Source organism: Panthera leo, chromosome F3 (genome assembly GCF_018350215.1).
Source record: "Panthera leo isolate Ple1 chromosome F3, P.leo_Ple1_pat1.1, whole genome shotgun sequence".
NCBI classification, from domain to species: domain Eukaryota; kingdom Metazoa; phylum Chordata; class Mammalia; order Carnivora; family Felidae; genus Panthera; species Panthera leo.
This window is the reverse complement of record NC_056696.1, coordinates 31,386,533-31,410,642: the sequence shown is the minus strand read 5'-3', so window position 1 is coordinate 31,410,642 and position 24,110 is coordinate 31,386,533. Positions and strand designations below refer to the sequence as shown.

At 35.1% G+C, this 24,110-nt stretch overlaps 1 protein-coding gene across 1 annotated transcript in view; it reads left to right on the top strand.

Annotated features, from left to right (window-relative positions):
- The window catches only part of PPP2R5A (protein phosphatase 2 regulatory subunit B'alpha), a 64,562-nt gene that overhangs the window by 17,208 nt on the left and 23,244 nt on the right, over window positions 1–24,110 (top strand). Inside the window, exons 2-3 of the mRNA XM_042926074.1 lie at window positions 14,703–14,899; window positions 17,940–18,041. Coding sequence (XP_042782008.1) covers window positions 14,703–14,899; window positions 17,940–18,041 — 299 coding nt within the window. The remainder of the gene's footprint in view (window positions 1–14,702; window positions 14,900–17,939; window positions 18,042–24,110) is intronic.

Genomic DNA, 24,110 nt, shown 5'->3' with positions numbered 1-24,110 from the left:
CTGATATCAGTATACTACTCTAGCTTTCTTGTGTTTGCATGATATATCACTTTCCATCCTTTTCAGTCTATTTGTGTCTTTGAATCTGTAACTTATTATGGGGAGAAGAGCATATAATTAGGTCTTTTTTAATTGTTTGAAATCACTGCCTTTTGACTGGATTGTTTAATCCATTTGTATTTAATGTTATTTGTTGATATAGTTGGATTTATGTCTGCCATTTTACTTTTTGTTTTCTGTGTCTCATGCCTTTTTTGTTCTACATTCTTCCTTTACTGTTTTCTTTAGTATTAGGTGAATATTTTTCACAGCAGCATTTGTTTGTTTAATGATTTTTTATCACATCTTTTTGAGTTTATTTTTAGTGGATGCCCTTGGGCTTATCATGTATGTATTTATTGGAATCAACTTCAGATTTATATTAGCTTATTTCCAGTGAGATATGGAAACATTACTTCTGTATTCGTGTATTTCCTTTTCCTCCTTTTTATGGTGTTGTTATTCAGTTACATTTGTTGTTACAAACCCAATAGTGTTTTATTGTACTTAATGCTTTATCATCATTCATTCATTAGCCCAGTACATGTTTGCTTCCACCCATCTCCTTTGTGCTGTTATTGGCAAATATGTTATATGTCTATATATGGTAATAACCTAATTATATATTTATAATATATATATATTATATATATATGTGTATTTATATTACTTTATACATTGGGGTTTTTTTGAACCTGCTAAGAGAAAAAAGAAAATATATGCATTTATACTTCCTTTTATAATTACATAATTTACTGGAGTTCTTTGTGGTTTCTTTGTGGATTGGAATTACTTTCTGTGGTTATTTGCTTTCAGCCTGATGGAATTTCTTTAATGTTTCTTGTAAGGCAGTCTGGGTAGCCTCTGAGTTTTTGTTTGTTTGGAAATATCTTTATTTTGCCTTTTTTTTTTTTTAAGTTTTCTTTAATGTTTATTTTTGAGAGGGAGAGTGCATGAGCAGGGGAAGGGCAGAGAGAGAGAAAGACACAGAATTCAAAGCAGGCTCCAGGCTCTGAGATGTCAGCACAGAACCTGATGTGGGGCTCAAACTCATGAACCTATGAGATCATGACAGTTAACTCACTGGGCCACCCAGGTGCCCCTGCCTTCATTTTTGAATGATAGCTTTGCTGGATATAGGATTTGGGGGTGACAGGTTATTTTGTTTGTTCTTTTTGAGCAGTTTGAATATGTTACTCTGCTGTTTTCTAGCCTCTACTATTTCTACTGAGAACCATTAATGTTAGCCCTTGTAAGTGACTAGTTGTTTTTCTTTTGCAGCTTTCAAGATTTTTCTCCTTGTCTTTGACTTTCAGCACTTTTATGGTATATCTGTGAATCTCCCTTGTATTTTTCCTTCTTAGAGTTGTTGAGCTTTCTGGATATGTAGCTTAATGTTATTCAGTAAATTTGGGAAGTTTCAGTCATGATTTCTTCAAATATTTTTTCTGCTTCTTTCTTTTTTCTCCTTTTATGTGCATGTGGTACACGGTGTCCTACAGATTGAAGTTCTTTTCATTTTTTTTAATGTTTTTACAATTTATTTTGAGAGAGAAAGAGCATTCATGAGTAGGGGAGGGGCAGAGAGAGGGAGAGACAGACAGAGGAGAGAGAGTCCCAAGCAGGCTCTGTACTGTCAGTGCAGAGCACAATGTGGGGCTCATTGTCACAAACTATAGGATCATGACCTGAGTCGAAATCAAGAGTCAGACACCTAACTGAGCCACCCAGGTGTTCCTGAAGTTCTGTTCATTTTTATTCACCTCTTTTTCTGTATTCAGATTTCATAGTCTGTATCAATTTATCTTCAAACTTCCCTAATTCTTTCCTCTGCCAATTCACATCAGTTGAGTCCTTCTAGTGAGTTTTTCATTTTGTTATTGTACTTGGCAATGCAGAATCTTGTTTCTCTCTTTCTTTTTTTTTGTAAAGTCTGTTTCTATTGACATCCTTTATTTGATGTGACATTGTCATACCTTCTTTACTTCAGCGATGGTTACCTTTAGTTCTTTGAATATATTTATAATGGCTGCTTTGAAATCATTTTCTCTTAAATCCAACATTTGGTTGCTCTCATAGGCAGTTTCTATTGCCTTCTCTTTTTTCCCCTTGGTATATGGGACATACTTTCCTGTTTCTTTGTGTATCTTGTAAATTTTTTGTTGTTGTTAACTGAACACTTTAGATAATGTATTTAATATATTATAGCAGTACAATACTGGGTACTTGTCCCACCCCTCAGAGCTTATTGTTGTCACTTACTTGTTTAGTGACTGGGTCTAATATTGTTCCTTAGAGGATGCAGCTTTAGGTATGCCAGTAGTCACCCTGAGATGAACGTGCTTTTGACAGGGCTCTCTTTATGTTTTCCTAACAACACCCCCAGCTTTAAATTCCAGTGACTTCAGCTTGTTTAATTGTTCTCAACAATGCTCTGGGGCATAAATTGTTCTAATTTTTTTGTGACTAATCTAGTCAAATTCAGGCTTTTTGGAAGGAATAGTTCCTGAGGTCAGTGTCTGATATTTGTTCTAACACCAGAGTGCTCCTCCAAGCTGTTTCTTTCCCTGGTATTCTGCATACTAGCTGACTAAAGCCTATTTTCTCAGTGAATTTACAAATCTTCCCATTGCCATTCACTAACCCCCACTGTTTTTGAGAACACCCCTAACCTTGAACTTTTCTATGCTATGTTGCAAAAGAAGTCATTTCCTTTGGGAAGAGACATAACAGCTGTTTTATGTCTTGCTCCCCCCCCCCCCCCAGCCCCCCAGGCAAATTTTTTGAGTTAGGACTCTGGAGCTGGGGATAGGGACAATGGCATGCTTCTCTCTGAATGACACCCTACTTCAGGAGCTGAGCAGAAGGTGGAGAAGGAGCATTAGCCTAAGATCTTTTTGGCTTGCCTCTTCCAGCATGGAAGCACCTACAGGCTAGGACTGAGATAATGATAGCCCCAGTATTCTCAGTGGTGCTGCACCAGAGGTAGAGCCTCTGTCCATGAGTGGAAGTTGGGCAAAAGAAGGGAGCCCTTCTTCTCAATTGCACTGGCCCAGAACTTAAACTCAGTAATAGGTAGTTGTGGGCAGGGTGAGAAATGCCAACATCATGCTCCTCACCTAAGGAAAGCTGCCTGCTCAAGATCTAGTAGTAAAGGGGTCCTTGTGTTCTTGGCTGCCTCCCTCCAGAGTGGAGTTTCTGCTTAGCTAAGCAGAGAGGAGAGAGGCACTTTGTTCAGATACCACACATTCTTGCCGTTCTTAATAAATTTTCATAAGTATTCTTGGATAGATGTTTCCTCATTTGCTGCTTACCTTAGGGCCATTTCCAGAAGCTTTCAAAGTTTAAAAATTATTTTCATCTGTTTCACTGGAGTGCAGGTCTGTGGAGCTTTTACCTTGTCTTGCTAGAAGTTGAACTTCCTGCAGACTAAAATTTTAGCTTCTTTTGTAGTAATAATTAGTACCTTTCTTTTATCTAGGAATTTATAGCTTTCAAATATATAATCATGCCAATACGTTTGAAAACTTAAAGGAATTGGGAAAATCCCTTGAAATAAACAGCTTTCTGAAACTGACACAAGAAGAAACAAAAATCTAAACAAGTCTTATACCTACTTAATTGAATCGTAATTAAGAACTGTGACAAATGGGGTAAATGAGTGATGGTCATTAAGGAGGGCACTGTTGGGATGAGCACTGGGTGTTATATGTAAGTGATGAATCACTAGATTCTACTCCTGAAGCCAAGACTACACTGTATGTTATCTAACTTGAGAACTAAAAAAAAAAAAAAAAAAAGAAAAGAACCTTGACAAGGACATTACAACAACAACAAAATGCAAAGATGCAAAAATGGTATACAGAATATTTACAAATTGAATTTAGCAACATAAAAATAGGATGATACATCATGATCATGTGGGATTCATGCCAGAATCCAGGATAGCTTTTACATTCAACAATGACTTGCTATGTAAGCAAAAGAAACAAGTTGTATCATCACTTCAATGTAAGTAGAATAATAGAAATTCCTTCTCTGTATAGTTCGTTTCTCTCTAGTACTTTAACCTGTAGATTCCAGCCACTTCATTAGCCCTGATTTCCACTTTGTATTTAGCTCAGCAAGCCTGTTTGCTATTTTGAGTCTTCTCCCTATGGTGCAGTCTGGAAAGTGCTAACGGAGAGCTTATGTGATTGTGGGCTCACTGTTTCCCTTCTCTTAAGGATCACAGTCCCATATTGCGTGTTTTCCAGCATCTGAAAACAGTTATTTCACATATTTTCTCCAGTTTTTAGTATGTTACAGTGGAAAGTCTAGCCTGCTGGAAGCAGCAGTGTTGCCCACACTTTTTGTTATTTTTGAATCCAATGGGTATGGAGTGATGTATTTCACACGTAAATTCATATGCATGGTTTATACATATTAACATTTTTCTGCTTTCCAGTGTGGTTGAATGTCATTTCATATGTTTGTTGATCATTTATGTTTCATGTGCTCTTTTCTATAGATTTGTCTTTTTCTTATTGATTTATAGATGTTCTTTTGTGAATTCTGGATGCCAGTCCAGAGTTGGTTATAAAATTAAATGTTTCACACTTTACCTAGTCACGTTTAGTCTTTTAGTTCTCTAAAAGAATTAATTTTTATAAATGGTGTGAAGGAGGGATCTAATTTTTTTTCCATATGAATAACCAATGGTCCTACCATAATTTATTAAATTAAAAAATTCACTACTGACATTAAAAAAACCCAACTCTCTTATATATTAATCTTCTGTATATGTACCCTAGTATGTTCCTAGGTACCTTATTTTTTTCTTTTCCAGTGGTCTTTTTGTCTATTCCTGTCTCAAGTCGTGTAGTTTTAATCACTATATGTAGTAAGGTTAGTCTTCCCTTCTTCATCTTAAATATCAGCTTGGCTATTCTTGGCTCTTCATTTTTCCTGATGAATTTTAAGAGCAACTCTTCAGGTTCCAACAAAACACTCTGTCAATTGAGTGCAGCATCATGTTGCAATCCAAAATGCTTTCTCTGTATAGATTGAGGAAAATGTCTTCTCATCCATGAATAATTCTATATCTCTGCTATTTATTTCTTTTATATATTTCATAAAAGTTTTGTTATTGTCTTCATAAAAGTCTTTCTTGTCTTTTGTTAGATCTCTCAAATTACTTGCCCCGGGAACCCAGTCAACATATTGTGAGGAAGGTTAGGCCACATGGAGAGGTCACATGTGGTGGTTCTGGCACTAGCCCCTGCTAGACCTTCATTCAAAAGCCTGAATTAACTATCAACACATATATGAGTGATTTAGCCTTCACAGATTTCTCCAAGCTTTCTAGTTTTCTAGCTGAGGCCTTAGACTTCATGGAACAGAGATAAGTTGTCCCTGCTATGTTCTGTCTGAATCTCTGACTTAAAAAAACTGTGATAGATAATAATTATTGTTTCAAGCCACTAAATTTGGAATGATTTGTTACTAAGCAATAGAAAATTAAAACACCAGACATCATTCTGATAATGATCTGGCTTCTCCTGTAGGTCTGCCTAAGGAACACATAACTGGAATATTCTAATATGGTACATGGAGGAATAATTTCCCATCATAAATTAATAAATTGGCATTTATTACTAAGTCATGAACTTGGCTAATTTACATTTGTACTGTGTATGATTTAGTGGTACAGTTTTTCTAAATAAGTTTTACAAACTGACACTAAAGAGTATAGTTAAAACTTTCTCACCACATTTTCTTAAAGATTCTAATTTAATCTTCAAAAAATTTTTACAAAGTTTGCTAATATCAGACGAATTAGTGTAATCAACCAGAGTATATACCCAACTACATAGGCATTATTTTTCTCAAATAGTTTATTCTATGAAACATGAGACCTCTTGTGACTCTGATTCTTTTTAGAAAGAACCAGTCATAGAAGTCACATAGTCTCACTTTTATGGCCTTTAGTTGGAAGTCACGTAGCTTCACTTCGGCAGTGCTGAGACTGTTCCCTAGAAGCAAGTGACTAAGTCTAGCCCACATTTCATAGGAGAAATAAACACGTTTTGAAGAGAGGGGTGTTAGATAATTTGTGGACAAAATTTAAAACTACTACACTTGCTAAGCATGAAATTAGAACAAAGGAAGTTTTATAAATAATGGTATTAGGCTAAAATATCTTAGTTCTCTCATAGCAGGGGAGATAGTTGTGTTTGATGGTTCCGGTAGACTTGAAATCCTTTGGCTAAAGTTTTTTCTCATTGGTTAGTGTTTAGGTAAGCACTGACTTTATTTGCTTCTGAAGAGGATGAAGAATGAGAATGGTAGAGTCCATTCCAACCAGTGCACGTAAAACAGGAAGCTTCAGGTATCATTATAAATGGAACATGGGCTATAAAAGCGGGCATAATGGGAAATGAAGTTGGAAAGGTGGTGCCACTCACTTTCTCCTCCTCTTCTTTCACCCTCAACCTTCGTCATCTTTACATTATTACATTTTTAAGGTTGGTAACATTTTCTGTACCACAGTTAAGATTTTTGTAAATTGTAATTCTTAAAGTTGAAAGTGAGTGAAGGCTTATGTTGTTGACTATATAGGCTTCAGAGCCACATAATGTAATTACATTTCCTTATATGGTTTTTTTTAGTATTTAGAAACTGGAGTTTCTAATTGTGTCTCTTTTTCTTTCCTTGTACTTTTAACATACTCTTAAGTTTTTCATCAGTTTTCCATGCAATATGATATCCTATTGATCTTCCTGTAGGCATAACTCTCATAGGGCTTTATTCCTCCTGTTCTGAATGGCTCAGTTGCTCTCTAGGACTTAATTGCTTTTCTGGATTGTTTTCCCCTATTCCTGGATTCCATTTTTTCTCTTTTTCCTTTATTGCTGCATCATGTCCTCAGGTAATTTCTTAAGAAAGGTTGTGAGGGTGCTAAGTTTTCCAAATGTTTTTATATCTGAAAATGCCTTTATTGAATCCTTACACTTTATTGATTGTTGGCTAGTTAACACAGTTCTAGATTGGCATTAGAATTTGAATGATATAGCCCCATTATCTTCTTGCGTCATCTTGGATATCTGTCTCTGGTTCTTTTGTGAGTTAATTAAAAAAAATTTTTTTATTTATTTTTGAGAGAGAAAGAGAGACAGTGTGAGCAAGGGAGGGGCTGAGAGAGGGAAACAGAACAGGCTCCAGGCTCCCAGCTGTCAGCAGAGCCCATCGCGGGGCTGGAACTCACAAACCCGGAGATTGTGACCTGAGCCGAAGTCAGATGCTCAACCAACTGACCCACCCAGGCACCCCAACTTTTTTTTTTTTTTTTTTAATTTGAAAGCATTCAGTCTTTTCTCCTGGGCATTTGAAATTTCAAAGTGATATGCTAAATTAACCCATTGTTTGGCATCTTTTTTTGTTTATTTAGTTTTCTTTCATGTTTCAAGGCTTTACTTGAATGTCTGGTGATCCTTTATTTTCTATTAAAATTAGTGAATTTTAAAAAATCACTTTAGAAGTTGGATGGAGGTTCACTCACTGCCTGCTTTTGTTTAGAGTAATTGGTCAGGGAACTAACTAGTAAAAGCTAGAATTTTTCTCTGGGACAATTGAGTTGCTTTGCCCACCCTTTTTTTTTTTTTGGCCTGGAGCATGAATGCTTGACTGACTTTTGGATTGAGATGGTAGACTGTTCAGTACATGCAGATTTATATAATCTCCTATTTTCAGCTCATGTCTTAATCCCATCCTCTATTTCACCAGGTATTTCTAATCCAGAGTTCTGTGGGAACCTTATCTGTAATTCCCTGTTTATTCTAGAATGTGGCTTCCTGCTTTTTGGTTTTGTCAGTTACCACTTCTTCATGTACTTTGAGTTTTCCAGAAATTTGTTGAAGTCTTTGGCCTAAAGGCCCATTCTTTTCTTTGTTATTGTGGGTTTACACACACACACACACACACACACACACACACACACACACACACACACAGAGCTATATTCTGTTGTGGGTTTTTTTTAGTCGTATTTAAACAATTTTTTAAAATGTTCATTTATTTTTGAGAGAGAGCGAGCAAGTGTGAGCGGGGGAAGGGCAGAGAGAGAGGGAGACACAGAATACAAAGCAGACTCCAAGCTCTGAGCTGTCAGCCCAGAGCCTGATACGCGGCCAAACTCATAAGCCCTGAGATCATGACCTGAGCAGAAGTCGGAGGCTAAACCCACTGAGCCACCCAGGTGCCCCACTCTTATTTTAGAATGAAAGGGAAGAGATAAACAAATTTGCCATCTTTAACTAATATACATTGTGAATCTGTAAGTGGGTAAGGATTTAAAATATAGCTATTAGAGGAACAGTTGATAGATATTTCAAAGACTGTGGTCTTATATGTACTTTTTCTTGCATTCTAGGTGATTTGAGTCCTGTTTGCATTACAGATTTATTTTGTGATCTTGGACATGCTTTGTAGTGTGCCCTCTTAGAGTACATGTTGTAAAGCAGTTGTTTTCAAACCTTTTTTGACTGCAAACTATAATAAGAGACACATTTTACAGGGGGCACCTGGGTGGCTCAGTCGGTTAAGTGTCTGACTCTTGGTTTCAGCTCAGGTCATGATCTCATGGTTTGTGGGATTGAGCCCTGTGTCAGACTCCATGCTGGCAGCATGGAGCCTGCTTGGGCTTTTCTCTTTCTGCCCCTCTCCCACTCGTGCTATCTCTGTCTCTCTCAAAATAAATCAACTTTAAAAAAAACCACATTTTACTTTACTACTCAGTACTTACACTGAGACACATTGATATTTTATATATATTTTAAAATTCTATGGGGCGCCTGGGTGGCGCAGTCAGTTAAGCGTCCGACTTCAGCCAGGTCACGATCTCGCGGTCCGTGAGTTCGAGCCCCGTGTCAGGCTCTGGGCTGATGGCTCGGAGCCTGGAGCCTGTTTCCGATTCTGTGTCTCCCTCTCTCTCTGCCCCTCCCCCGTTCATGCTCTGTCTCTCTCTGTCCCAAAAATAAATAAAAAACGTTGAAAAAAAAAATTAAAATTCTAGCCATGACCCACTAAAATGATCTTACTACCCAGCAGTAGATTGCCATTCACACCTTGATAAACAGTTCTCTAGAGCAGTATTTCTTTTTTTTCCGATTTTTTATTTTAAGTTTATTTATTTACTTATTTTGAGAAAAAGAGAGAGCAGGGGAGGGGCAGAGAAAGAGGGAAAGAGAATCCCAAGCAGGCTCTGAGCTGTCAGCACAGAGCCGAATGCTTAACTGTTGGAGCCACCCAGGTGCCCCTAGAGCAACATTTCTTAAAGTGTGAGTCAGATACATCTTCATGTTGGGTGTTGAAAAAAAACTTAAGCATTTAGAGATAAATAGGGAAACCTAATAGGGCTTTTGTGAGTTTTCAAAGTTGTATTAATAATTCTTCAAAGATTAAATGCCTCCCTTCCCTAGAGTTGTGTTGATTCTCCTTTCTGCCTAAGACTTCTATAGTACTGAAAATTTTTTAGTGGGATCAAATTTCAGTCATAACAAAATGAAGAGAGTTAAGATGCATTTGAAAAACTCATCTTCCAGGCAAGTTTAAACCAATGATGTATTTTTCAAGGCAAAAAGCACATCTGTTTTTAAATAATTCTTTGATTTGTGCAGTTTTTCTTATATCTTCCATAATTTTCATGCAAAGCTTGTTTTATTGGGGACTTAGTAAAGAGCACTTTTAGGAAATCCTTAGTTCTCTGATATTTTTGAAGACATAAATGTAGGTCATAATATTTTTTTAGGTCATAATATTTTTAAATTGTAATCAAATTTCTTTGACAATTTAAAGACTTAAAGCATTTAAAACTGTTGAACGTGATACACTATGATAATAATTACTGGTAATAATTGCTAGTCTGAATTGCTCCCAAGTAAATACTTAGGGAGACCAAAATATACTAAAAGATTTATGAATAGGACTGGTTTTTCTCTTCATTTAAATGGCAGTCACCAGGATCTTAAATACTCATCCTTTATTTGTTCCTGATTTATTTACAAATTTTAGAAGAAATTAATAATCCACTTGAAATAGATACATGTCAGGGGCACTTGGGTGGCTCAGTCAGTTAAGCATCCCAGCTCTTGACTTTGGCTCAGGTCATGATCTCACCATTTGTGATATTGAGCCCCCCATTGGGCTCTACACTGACAGTGTGGAGCCTGCTTGGGATTCTCTCTCCTGTCTCTGTCCCTTCCCTGGTTGTGTGTGCTTGCTGAGCTTTCTCTCTCTCTCTAAATGAAATTAAAAAAAAAAAAAATGGATACATGTTATTATTTCAAGAAGACCTGCTTTAAACTGCTGGAGCAAAAATTTGGGGTCTCTTGTGTAATTAATTTCAAGTTGACTAAGCAAATACTGTGTTGTACTCAGGATGATGTGTAACAGTTAACAGTGTGTGCATCTACCATTCCAGTTGCTGTATGGCGTAGTACCCTAAGGTGTTCTGAATTTTTCCTGTGAACTTGTATGTTTCTGCAGGTGTTTTTATTTTTAAACCACTAAGTGAAATTCTCATAGAAGACATCAGTGAATATTGCAGATAGAGAATCCTAAGGAAAAAAGCTATCACCATTGGAATCGGAATGGACATTATCCACATTGAAAATGGCGAATGGATAATTAACATCAGCCCAGTAAAAATAACTAAGTTCGAACAATACATGACATTGCTGCCTAAATGTTAAGACATTGCCAAACTGAAATATCATTGAGTATAACAGACTTCATTTGGAAGCATTCTTATAAATGGTCAAGTTAAAGTATAAAGTCACCAATATAGATTTTGTCAGCACTTTTTACATTAGCAAAGAGAATTATTACACATTCTTTTTCTCACAAGTTGTCATTCATATTTATGAAGTATAGCCAGAATATAGTCTGATCTTTTTTCAACTTATTGAAATATATTTTCTGCTTTTCTTTTTTTTCTTACAAGAACATTCAGTGTAAATTGTGTTTTGTAGAGACACCTGAGTTGGGACATAATAAACATCAACAAGTACAATATATTTCATAGCTTCTTTTTTTTTTTTAATTTTTTTTTTTAACGTTTATTTATTTTTGAGACAGAGAGAGACAGAGCATGAACGGGGAAGGGTCAGAGAGAGGGAGACACAGAATCTGAAACAGGCTCCAGGCCCTGAGCTGTCAGCACAGAGCCCGACGCGGGGCTCGAACTCACAAACCGCAAGATCATGACCTGAGCCGAAGTCGGCCGCTTAACCAACTGAGCCACCCAGGCGCCCCTATTTCATAGCTTCTTGATGAAAACCGTAATCATCTTTTCTTACTAGGATAACCATTATAAAAATGTTTTTAACCTACGTAAAGATGTTGCATGTCATGTACCTAGCAGTTTGTAATCCCTCGAAGACAGAAAGTCATCTCTAACTTTCAGAACTAAGTTAGAAGTTTTTATTATTTAAAAAAATCTTTTTTACATGTTTGTTTATTTTTGAAGGAGAGAGAGAGAGAGAAACAGAGCATGACCGGGGGAGGGGCAGAGAGAGAGAGGGAGACACAGAATCTAAAGCAGGCTCCAGACTCCAAGCTGTCAGCACAGAGTCAGATGTGGGGCTCGAACCCACGAACCGTGATATCATGACCTGAGCCGAAGTTGGACCCTTAACCAACTGAGCCATCCAGGTGCCCCAGAACTAAGGACTGTTTTGAAAGTTAAATTAGGGTTAGGTGGGAAAGGATTTTTCTTTTCTCTAATACCTAAAAAAAAATTGAGGACTGGAAATGTCTATTTTAACTCAGAGCCAAAGAAGTTGAAATGTTAACTTTTCTAAATATTTCTAATGTTTGGGAAGATCCAGATGTGACCTATCCCGTCTAAGCATTAGGTAATGCTGAGATAAAATACTGGAGAAGAAAAAATAAATTTAAATCTTTAAGTTAAGAAATGGATTACTGAATGGAGAAGCTATGAAAAACACCAATTTTTCTGTAGAGAAGACTCTTATGAGTTAGGTGCCCAGAAAATGAAACTTCTTTTTGTAACATATTCCTGAATCTACTACTATTTACCAGTCCTAAAAATCATTTGTGTCTTCTAACATGTTAGCCAGAGGCTTCTCCTTTTTTATTCCAACTTTGAAATATATTCACTCAACTTCATGATCATTATCTCGTTTAATCCATTTAAATCACCATCAAGGTAGGTTGTTGATAAAAATGGTCATTACTATAAATTCTTAAGCTTAGACATGATGTAATTTATTGATACCACTTTTGATATCCAGCAGAAATTTTGAACTTAATTCTGTAGCCTGTTTTTCAGTGCATAGTCTTTATTCCGCAAATTTAAGAGTTTTTTTCAAGCATCAAATATATGTTTGTTGACTTCTTATATACCCTACACTATGATATAAAAGAAAAAGAAAACTTGTTCAGTGAATGATCCTTGCCTTTATGGAATCTGAAATCTTTTGGTGGGTGATAAAAGAAATACTCATTAAATACAGACTTAAACATAATGCATACTCAACTATATGATTGAGACTGAGTACTGTAGATGTTCAGAGAAGGGAGGGATCACTGTGTTCTGACCTACTTACTACCTAAGGGAAATTTTGTGGAGAATGTGAGATTTAATCTTGGAGGGTGAGTGAAACATAGGGGAGGAAATCTGGTAAGGTATATCAGGTAGGGAAGAGTTTGAGCAGACACATGGCCTTTGAGGAACAAGAAAGGCAGTGATTTCATGTTGAGTTGGTAGTGGGAGGAAAAGGAGAATTAGTTAGGGCTGGACCACATAGTGAAATGGGATATTGTATGAGTTTTTGTATTAAAAGGAAAAAATAGCTTAAAAATATTTTAAAAACTCTGTCAGAACTGAGTTAGCTTGTAAAGGTATGACACCTATTTCCCTATATTCCCCATCAGTATAATGGGGAATCTTTATGTGTAATCTTTATGTATAATTATACATAAAGATCTAATATATGTTATAATAAAGATATAAAGTGGGGCACCTGGGTGGCTCAGTCGGTTGAGCATCCAACTTCAGCTCAGGTCATGATCTCATAGTTCGTGAGTTTGGGCCCCACGTCGGGCTCTGTGCTGGCATCTCAGAGCCTGGAGCCTGCTTCGGACTCTGTGTCTCCCTCTCTCTCTGCCCTCCCCCAGTTGCGCTCTGTCTCTCTCTGCCTCTCAAAAATAAATAAAAATAATTTAAAAAAAATAAAAACAGATATAAAGTTATACAATGAGGTTATAGATATCTTTACAAATAGATAAAGGTATTACTGAGAAACTGAAAAAACGTATGGGGATTTCCTGTACAGTATGAGTTGAGAAGGATTCTTACAGCTCAAATAATCACCCCTTCCCTAGTGTATAACACATACCCAATCTAACAAGTTTAGCGTAATTGGGAAGCTCACAAAAAGCAGAGGTATTATTCATCTTCTACTTTTTCAAATTAAGTATATTAAGTAGGTGCATATGAGGTTTTTTTTTTTTAATTTAATCCCCCTAATTAAGAAACTTAAATAATTGAGCTAATTGAAGGTCCTTGTTTACAGATGTCAAAGTTCCGAATTGAAATTTTGTTGTTTTTTGAATGTTGGAAACAAAAGGATTTAATACATATGTTAGACTCAAATCAATATAATGTGTCCATAGTTTTGTAAATAAATGGAAAGTAAAACAAGAAACATTTACTGAATGCCTATTGTGCGCCAGATACTGTGCTAGATATAAGAGGTGGTGGGGTGTGGAGAGAGGGACAGACAGAGATAGAGATAAAAATAACACTTGTTTCCCGTCTTTGGGGGCCTTGGAGTCTAGGAATGTTGTACATGTAAAACATAATTGCCACATAGAACAAAAAATGTTACAGTAGAGATACACACCTAAGATACATTTGGGTAAAAGGGGATTAACCAGTTTAGCTTTAGTGTCCTAGAGTTTCTGAGGGGAATATGCTTCTGCTGAAACTTAATAAATGGGGAGGGTTCCCAGGGTGGGAATGTGGGAAAAGAACATTCCAGGCAAAGGAAATTGTAAAATCTCACAAGTCGAGGGAATATGGTTTAACCACAGGGTTACATGCTGCAAAGTGTTGAGAGTTGATTGTTGACAACAGGCAGCTGAATTTTGTACACAAGTTTGAGTTTCAATTTGTAATTTTTGGAGAATCAGTGAAAAGTATTGAGTGTGATCAGATTGATTTTCTGTTTAGCACAATTTTTAGCTTTTGAGGTAGTTTAGAAGGTAAATCAGGAGTTGTAGTAGTTATGGGACCAGGCAAGAGGAGTAGTTAGGATATCATTGCTGTAATTTAGATGATGGATGATGAGGATAATTAAAATGGCAGTGAGAATGACCAAAAAAAGGGTAGATTCCAGATATGTTAAACAGAATCAATAACATATAATGGTTGATTATGGATAGTAAGAGAGGAAGAAAAGTCCATTGTGGATCCTGGTTTCTGGCATGAATGATGAGATTAGATGGGTGAATTTCTCATGATTTTTTTTTTTTCCTCACTAGATTCTTGAGAGAAGTTTTTTTATTTTATGTGTGTGAATAGCATCTATAAAAATAAGCTTATTAAAGGTCATTTCTGAGTAGGTTATTTCTAAGTTTTTCTTTATTTTTATTTATAGATGCCACTTCCAATGAACAACAAGAGCTTTTCTGTCAGAAGTTGCAGCAGTGTTGTATACTGTTTGATTTCATGGACTCTGTTTCAGACTTGAAGAGCAAAGAAATTAAAAGGGCAACACTGAATGAACTGGTTGAGTATGTTTCAACTAATCGTGGTGTAATTGTTGAATCAGCGTATTCTGATATAGTAAAAATGGTAAGCCTTCTAGACTTAAGTTCCTCAGATTTCTATAAATTCAAGTAAGATCTGAGGTGTAATTATGAATTACTGAGACTGATTTTTAATAAATATACAATCAGTGTACTCAATGTTTTTTAAATAGTCCATTTGAAAGATATCCATTCATTCCACTGATGCTGTCTTATAATAGTTCAATGGCTGGTGGCTGTCATATTGCATAGTGCAGATCCAGAGCTTAGGAGAAACATGTAGGCTTAAGATTATACAGATTGATAGGTGATTAATGTCATAGAGCTGAATTGTCACTAAGGGAGAATGTCTAAAGTGCAGAGAGAGAAGACCAATGAAAAACTATGGGACTCTACATTTCAGCAGGGTAGGTAAAGGAGTCAGGTCTTAAAAAATGTATTTATTTAGACTATTTTAATATATTTATAGATTCTACAGCACTTGAATTTTAATAAAAACTCAGGACCTTTAAAAAGGTAAATAACATAAGTTTATGAAGTCTCTGTGAAAAATAGATTACTGCCAACTTTATTAAGGTAAGGTTGTTTAGGATACTAATAATTCAACCTTATTCTCCATCAAACAGTAAAGTTTGTTTAGGATTTGCGATTTTTGTATTTTGGTGCATAGTACCAAAATACAAAAAATTTAGTCGGAGTAATTAGAGAATCACTGAATACATAATTGAAGCTTAGATGTTACCAGGGTATAGAAGGTTATAACAAGTATAATTTGTAGTTGTCTTCATTTCCTTCCCCTTGGCTAATACATGTTCTGGGGGAAGAACAAAATGTGTAGGAAAGTTTAATTTGGCCCCGTTATACTAGTTGAATTTTTTTTCATCGCATTTGCATGCACCAGAAAATTTGGGATGATTTTTTTGTTTTTTTTTTCAAAAAATGAAAAACCTTAAAGAAGTTTTTTTTTTAATGTTTTTATTTTTTATTTTATTTTTAAAATATAATTTATTGTCAAATTGGCTTACATCCAACACCCAGTGCTCCTTAAAGAAGTTTTAAGAGATTAGCTATACAAGGAACATTAATCAAAATGCAGTTTGCTTCCTAGACTCTCAGTAGACTGTAAAAATTAAGTGACAGTTTGAAAACAAAAGTATTAAATACTGATAAACTCATTTTGTTTTGTGTTTTGTGTTTATCATTTAAAATATGTTCAGGGGAAAAAACAGTATTTCCATTTTACTGATTGGTAAATCAGATGGTTTGTATTCAGGAATTTTAAAAATCCTGGAAAAAGGTACTTTATTTTAATCTCTGTAAAGTTACTGACTTGGGTGCCTGCTAGGTCAGTTGGTAGAGCATGCAACTTTTGATCTTGGGGTTGTGAGTTTGAGCCCCATGTTGGGTATAAAGATTACCTAAAGTTATTGACTTGAATATTGAAGGTATTCAAATATTTAGATATCAGAAGTACTCAAATGTTTGAGTCAGTTTATTCTATACTAACAAATTCTGGGATTTAATTTCTTTCTCCAAGAAAAAAGGTGTGTGTGTTTTTCTTTCTTTCTTTTTTTGTTGTTTTTTTTTTTTTAACTTCTGGGTACTTAATTTCTAGACAAGCATGACGCCAACTCATGCTGTTGGCCCTATAAAGCTCTTATGTATATTTGTTATATATAGTTAATTTTATTGGTGGCACAACAAAGTTAACTTTTTCTTTTACTGCCAATAATAAGTATGATCTCAAAGGCAAATTATGCCCTCTGAATGGGATATATTTCCTTTTCATGTTTTATTTGTGACTTTATGCCATTCTTTGTGAAATTGATATCTGTCAAACTATTTATTCTGCCCTCATGTACTGGCTTTGAGTTCTAGCAGATCAAATTCTAGGTTATTACTTTCTAAGTCTTATGGTTATAGTAATTGACTGTAAGCAGTTATTTGGCTGACCATAGATGCCACTTCATAAGAATAGTTGGAAATTTGCACCACCTATGACCTCTTGTCTCATCCTTTATTCCCCAGATAGTTTATTTCAGGTGACCAACTTCTTAACGGTATGGCCTTAAGTGTTTGCTAAATAAACCATGTGGTTTCTCAGTTGTTCATCATTCTTCAAAGATTAGCACCACAGTCTAACCTTTGCTAAAGAACAAAGATGTGTTAGTTTACCTTGGTGCTAAGACAGTGTGAATGATGAAATTTTGAATATTGTATTTCATTGAATCTGAAATGAAGAGTCAGCATCCTGATTTTAGAGAGATTAATATGTTTTAAAAAAAAAAAAAGGATCAGGGGCACCTGGGTGGCTAAGTTGGTTAAGTGTACAACTTCAGCTCAGGTCATGATCTCATGGTTTGTGAGTTCGAGCCCCGCATAATGCTCTCTGCTGACAGTGCAGCGCCTGCTTGGGATTCTCTGTCGCTCTCTTTCTGCCCCTCCCCAGCTTGTGCTCTCTCTCTCTCTCTCTCAAAAATAAATAAACATTAAAAAATAAAGAAAAATTAAAAAGGCTCAGAATAGATGAAATACATTAAATCACCAGTGGGATATTATAAACTATGTCCCTAATAGCACTGAGGGTATTCTGCCCTCCTACCCCTCTTCCTTAGTGTTGTGTGTATGTATAAGAATGGAGATCTTTTATCAAACTCTTTTGGATTGTAAGGTAAGTAAATGGCTGGATTAGAATATAGAGGGAATTGTAGAAAGATGAAAAGGATCAAGTTAGGGATAGGTAGACTTAGGAACTTCATGGTTTTCTCCCCAGAATTCCCTTCCTCCCTTTTTTTTTTTTATTTTCCATTTAAGCAAAACTTGGGAAAGAACAACTTGTAATTTAAGAAGGAGGAATCCAGAGGTAATCTGTAATCTTTAGTAGGTTGGCATTTGAAGAAGTCATAGTTATGGGATAGAAAAAAGAGAAACAAATACCTGACTTCTTCATATCTTGATGAGGTTTACAGGTTTTGAACTAGGCTTATAGTCACAACTTTTTTCTTAAAGTTATCTTTAAAATATTTCATTTTACATTGTTTAGTTGTACAACAAAGAGTATAAATCTAAATTCGTTTTCTTTACAGATCAGTGCTAACATCTTCCGTACTCTTCCTCCAAGTGATAATCCAGATTTTGATCCAGAAGAGGATGAACCCACGCTTGAGGCCTCTTGGCCTCACATACAAGTATGAAACATAATTATATATTGACAGTTTTTACATTTATGATATTCTGCTGAAATCATGGTTGTTCTCTTTTAGATCTGAGTGTCTATGTAAAACATTTGACTTTTAGTATGTTTGCTCATCATTTTCTTTTCCCCAAAATACTGTATTTCACTTTTTTTGAGGTAAAATACACTTAACATTTATCATTTAAACCATTTTAAAGTGTACTGCTCGTGGCATTAACTACATTCATAGTGCTGTGCAGCCATTACCACTGTCTAGTTCTAGAACTTTTTTATCACCCCAAATGGAAACCCCATTCACATTAGCAGTCACTTCCCATTCCCCTATTCTCACAGTTCCTGACAACTCCTAATCTACCTTCTGTCTTTATGGCTTTACCTGTTCTGAATATTTAATATAAATGAAATCGTATCATATATGGCCTTCTGTGTCTGGATTCTTTTATTTAACGTAGTATTTTTAAGGTTCATCAGTGTTGTTGCCTATGTCCATACCTCATTCTTTTTAATGACTGAATGATATTTCATTTTCTGGATATACCATATTTTGTTTATCCATTAATCAGTTGATGGGTGTTTTGGCTTATTGTAATGAGAACTGTTATGAACGTTCACGTACAAATTTTTGTTTTAACATGTTTCCCATAAATTTTGATAAGTTATGTTTTTGTTTTCATTCACCTCAAAATAAATTCTAATTTTCCTGTGATTTCTTCTGTATTACTAAGGAATGTGTTTACTTGTTACATATTTGTGATTGCCATATTTCTTTCTGTTACTGATTTCTAATTATTTCATGGTAGTTGGAGAATATACTTTGAATGTTTTTAATGCTTTTAAGTTTATTGAAACTTGTATTAGAGCCTCACATACAGTATATTCTGTATTGAGCCTCACATACAGTATATTCATGTGTGCTTGAGAAGAATGTATTCTGTTGTTGGATAGAGCATTCTGTAGAAATCTGTTAGGTCTAATTGGTTTATAATGTGATTCAAGTCCTCTTTTTCTTTTTTAATCTTTTATTCTACTCATTATTGAAAGTAAGATACAAAGTTTCTAACTTATTGTTGAATTTTATATTTCTCTCTTTAGTTCTGTCAGGTTTTGCTTCATGTATTTCAGGGCCCTATTATTAGCTGCTTATGTTTATAATTGTTATATCTTTTGTATGTATTGTCCTTATTATAACTCTAGATGGTTTCTTAAATTTCTTTGTCTGTTATTAGTGTAGGCACTCCAGCTCTCTTTTGGTTACTGTTTGCATGATATATCTTCTCCAGTCCTTTTCCTTTTAATCAGTTCCTTTGAATATACATTTTGTCTTGATAAAGTTGGAACATGTTTTTGTAATCAGTTGTGACGGTCTTTGCCTTTTGACTGGAGTGTTTAATCCATTTACAGTTAATATAATTGCAGATAAGGTAGGATTTACATCTGCCATTTTGCTATTTCTATATGTTGTATGCCTTTTTGTTTCTCTACTCTCCATTACTGCCTTTTATATTAAATAGGTATTTGCTAGGGTACCATTTTAATTCCCTTGTTTTTTTAACTGTATTTTTTATTTTCTTAGTAGTTACCCTGAGGATTACAATTAGCATCTTAAAACAATCTGTTTTGGTTGAATACCACTAATTTCAGTAGTGTATAAAATTTTGGTCCAATATACCTCCATTCCCTCCCCCATCTCCTTTGTGGTATTATTTGTGGTATTGTCATACAAATTAGATCTTTACACATGCCCACCAATACAATTTTGTAATTATTGCTTTATGTGATTGTCTTGTAGAGCAGTAGAATAAATGAGTTATAAATAAAATTCATTTATGCTTTTATGTATGTATAGTTGACCCTTGAACAACATGAGTTTAAACTGCATGAGTCTGCTTATGTGCAGATTTTTTTGATACCGTACAGTACTGTAAATGTATCTCTTCTTTACAATATTAAAAAAAATTTTAATTCCAGTATACTTAACCTACAGTGTTATATTAGTTTTTGGCATACAGTACAGTGATTCAACAATTCTGTGCCTTACACAGTGCTCACTGTGATAAGTTTACTCTTAATCCCCTTCACCTGTTTCACCCATCCCCCCCCCATCCACCTCCCCTCTGGCAACCATCAGCTTGTTCTCAATAGTTAAGATCTGTCTTTTGGTTTGTCTCTTATTTTCTTTGTTCTGTTGTTTTGTTTCTTAAATTTCACATGTGAATGAAATTTTATGGTATTTGTCTTTCTCTACTTACTTCATTTAGCATTATACTCTCTAGATCCATTCATGTTGTTGCGAATGGCAAGATTTCATTCTTTTTTATATATTTTGTATATTCCATCGTGTATATATACCACATCTTCTTCATCCATATTCTGTATTCATTTATCAGTGGACACTTGGGCTGCTTCCATAATTTGGCTATTCTAAATAATGCTGCGATAAACATAGGAGTGCCTATATCTTTTCAAATTAGTGTCTTCCTATTCTTTGGGTAAAAATACCCAGTAGTACAATTACCAGATTGTAGGGTAGTTCTATTTTTAATTTTTTGAGGAACTTCCATACTGTTTTCCATAGTGACTGCACCAGTTTGCACTCTCCCTTATGATATTCTTAACATTTTTTCTCCAGCTTACTTAAGTTTTAAGAATACAGTATATAATATTTATAACATACAAAATACATGTTAATCAGTTCTGTTACCAGTAAGGCTTGCTGTCAGCAGTAGGCTATTAGTAGCTAAATTTAGGGGGAGTCCAGAGTTACATGTGGATTTTTGACTGAGTCGGGGTGGGGAGGGTCAGTGCCCTTAACCCCTGCATTCCTCAGGGTTCACCTGTACTTAGCTTTACCTGTGCTGTTTATTTCTTCTTGTGGATATCCTTTCATTTCTTCCTGAGGGGTTCCCTTTAGTATTTCTTGTAGAGCGGGTCTGTTCGTGAATTCTCTCAGTGTTTGTTTATCTGGGAATGTTTTAATTTCCCCTTCATTTTTGAAGGAGAGTTTTGCTGGATATAGAATTCTTGGCTTAACTACCCTTTTCCTTCAACACTTAGAAGATGTCATCCCACGGGTCTTCTGGTGTCCCTTGTTTTCTGATGACAAGTCAGTTGTTATTTAGGACTTCATATGTGTGATGTTATTTTTTTCTTGATGCTTTGAATATTTTCTGTTTTTAATTTCTGTCACTTTTGATTATGATTTGTGTAGATGTGGATCTCTTTGGCTCTATTCTACTTGGAGTTCATTGAGCTCCAGTAAGAGTTTTTGTGTAATTAATATTTTTCATCAAGTTTGAGTTGGTTTTAGCTATTACCTCTTCAGATATTTTTTCTTCCTCTTTCTCCTCTCTGAGACTCCCAATATGTGTGTGTATGTTGGTATGACTGAAGGTGTCCCTCAGATCTCTGAAGCTCTGTTCCTTTTTTGTTCATTCTTTTTTCTTTCTGCCCCTCAAACTGAATAATCTCTACTGATCTACCTTCACATTCACTTATTCTTATGCAGCTCAAATTGTTTTGGGTTGTTTTTATGGGTCAGCAAGTTCACCAAGTTCACTTTGACATTTCAGAAGTCTCTCTCTGGAGCATGTCTTTTTAGTTGAGACTGAGAAAGGGATAGTCTTCTTGACCTAAATGCCATTGTGTGACAGTTCACTCCTCAGAGTCATTGGAAAATTGGTAGTAAAAACTTATTATGTAGGCAGGATCAGTTCTTCCATTAAACCTTCCCTGTTTCTGTCCAGCTCTAACTACGTCATTTAAACATCCCCTCAAATATGTGGCTTTAATATAATGTCATCTAGAGCTCACTCAGTAAAATCACATTGACACTACCTCAGTTGATACTTTAGTACTAGAACTCTTTAGAATAGGATTCAGGGTAGATTATCTTACAATACTTACAAACTGTTAACAAAGATTCCATTATAGCCATAAACTATACTCATATGTGTTTAGTGTTTCTTTTGCACATGTTTTTATATATCTAGTCTTTATGATCATTTATTTTTGTTCCCCCAAATGTCTCATTAAAATATTCTGAGAATATTCAGATGCACTTTCTTACTTTTTAAAATAAGCAAGGCTCTGAGGGAGAAAGTAAAAGTTCAAAGGATTCTTGCCTAATGCCTCAGATAATGTTTATATTTTAAAAATAATATTAATGACCTGAAATCTGCAGGCAAGCACAGTGATGGGTTTTTCTAGAGAATTTAATGTATGTGTCTACATATGATCAATGGTACTCATTTATAAGACTGCTGATCATGATTAGCTAATTAGAGCAATACCAATGACTACTGAGCACTTACCATGTTTCAGAGATAGTGGCAACTGCTTTATATACCCATCTTATCTAATCCTTTTGGTAACACCATAATATTGTTCATTTTATAGATAAGCTTAGATGAAGCTAGAAGAGATTAAGAATCCTGCCCAAGTTTATAAAAATAGTAAGTGGCAGAATTAGGTTTATAACTCAAGTATTACTCCAAAGTACTTGCTCTTAATTTTTAAAAGCTTTACTGCCTCTCCTAAATATAGTCTATGGCCCTAAAATAAATACATACCAATTTTTAATGAGGTTTAATTCATACCTTTTTAGCTTCATTATAACACCAGTAAAACAGATCTTCCAAATAATTCAACTGGCCATTCTTTTTCTTTTTTAGCCCTCATAAGTGAGTTTTTAAAGGTGTAATTATACAGGTACAGATATGCCTTGGTTAAAGGTAACAAAAGTTTAGATATACAAATTCTAACAAGTAAGAGAATTATTATCATTACAAAGCATGGTAAATCGAAATGATTCTGGTGACAGACCTCTACTTAAATCATAGTTTTGATACTTTTCTACCTATATGACCTTAGTTAGGCTGCTTAACTCTTTTGCCTCCTCCTTTATGAAACTGGGATAAATAAGGATTCTTTAAGGATTGAATGGGATAATGTTTGCACAGAACCTAGCACAGTTTTTTAAACTATATGTTTTTCTTTTCTCTCCCCTTGTTTTCTTAAAAGATAATTACTTTTGGTATGTGGGAAGAAGTATATTTTTGCTCTTATTGTTGCCTTTATGCTGATAACCTTTATATGATACCCTGGGTTCTTTCTCTTGTAGCTAGTTTATTGGTTTCCTAGAATTAACAATACTGAAATTATTAAGTAGTCTCTTCCCTAACTTCCATTCTTCTCTAGCATATAACATAAAGTAATATCCTTTTACTTTCACAGTAAATACTTGCATAACAATTCAAAGCTTCTACTTTCCATACACTCTTCTCCATCCTCTCCCCCAACTTTATATTTTTATTATTGTATAAATACCTATGTGGTTAGAACATGTAACTAATTGTATATTACTATTCTGTCACCTTTATGCCCATTGCTTGTTCTTAGCTCTACAGGTAAAATATTTAATCTTACCATCGATCCTTATGTCAAAGTTCCCCCGATCATTTCTTGATAATTTGGAGCTTGTTTTTTTTTTTAAGTAATCTCTACATCCACCGTGGGGCTCAAACTCATGACCTCAAGATCAAGAGTCACGTGCTCTTCTGACTGAGCCAACCAGGCGCCCCTGGAGCTCATTCTTTAGTAGAGGAACTCATGGGAATATTATTCCTTGAGTTTTTGTATGTACAATAGCAGTTTGTAGATTTTCTTTTTAAAGACCAATGTGATTTAAAATCCTTGATTCATCTTCTTTCCCTAGGTACCTTAAATATGTTATTCCATTATCTTCTGATTTTCTTTGCCTTTATAAAGACGTGGTTTTTGGCCTGGATGTCTGTAAAGGATGTTGTCCCTTTAATGGCCAAGTGCTTTACTGGTTATACATAAGTGTTTATTTTTCTAGATAAATTTTCTCATTTGAATAGTATTCTTTCACCAATTTCTGAAGTTTCTTCAGTAATGGTTTTTAGTATTTTGTTGTACTGCTTTTTTTTTTTCTTCTCTGGGGATGCCAGCTTTTCATATGTTGGTTCTTCTTATCTTTCTGTGTCTCTTACTTTCTCTTAAAATATTGGATTTTTAAAATCTCATTTTTTTATTCTGTTGG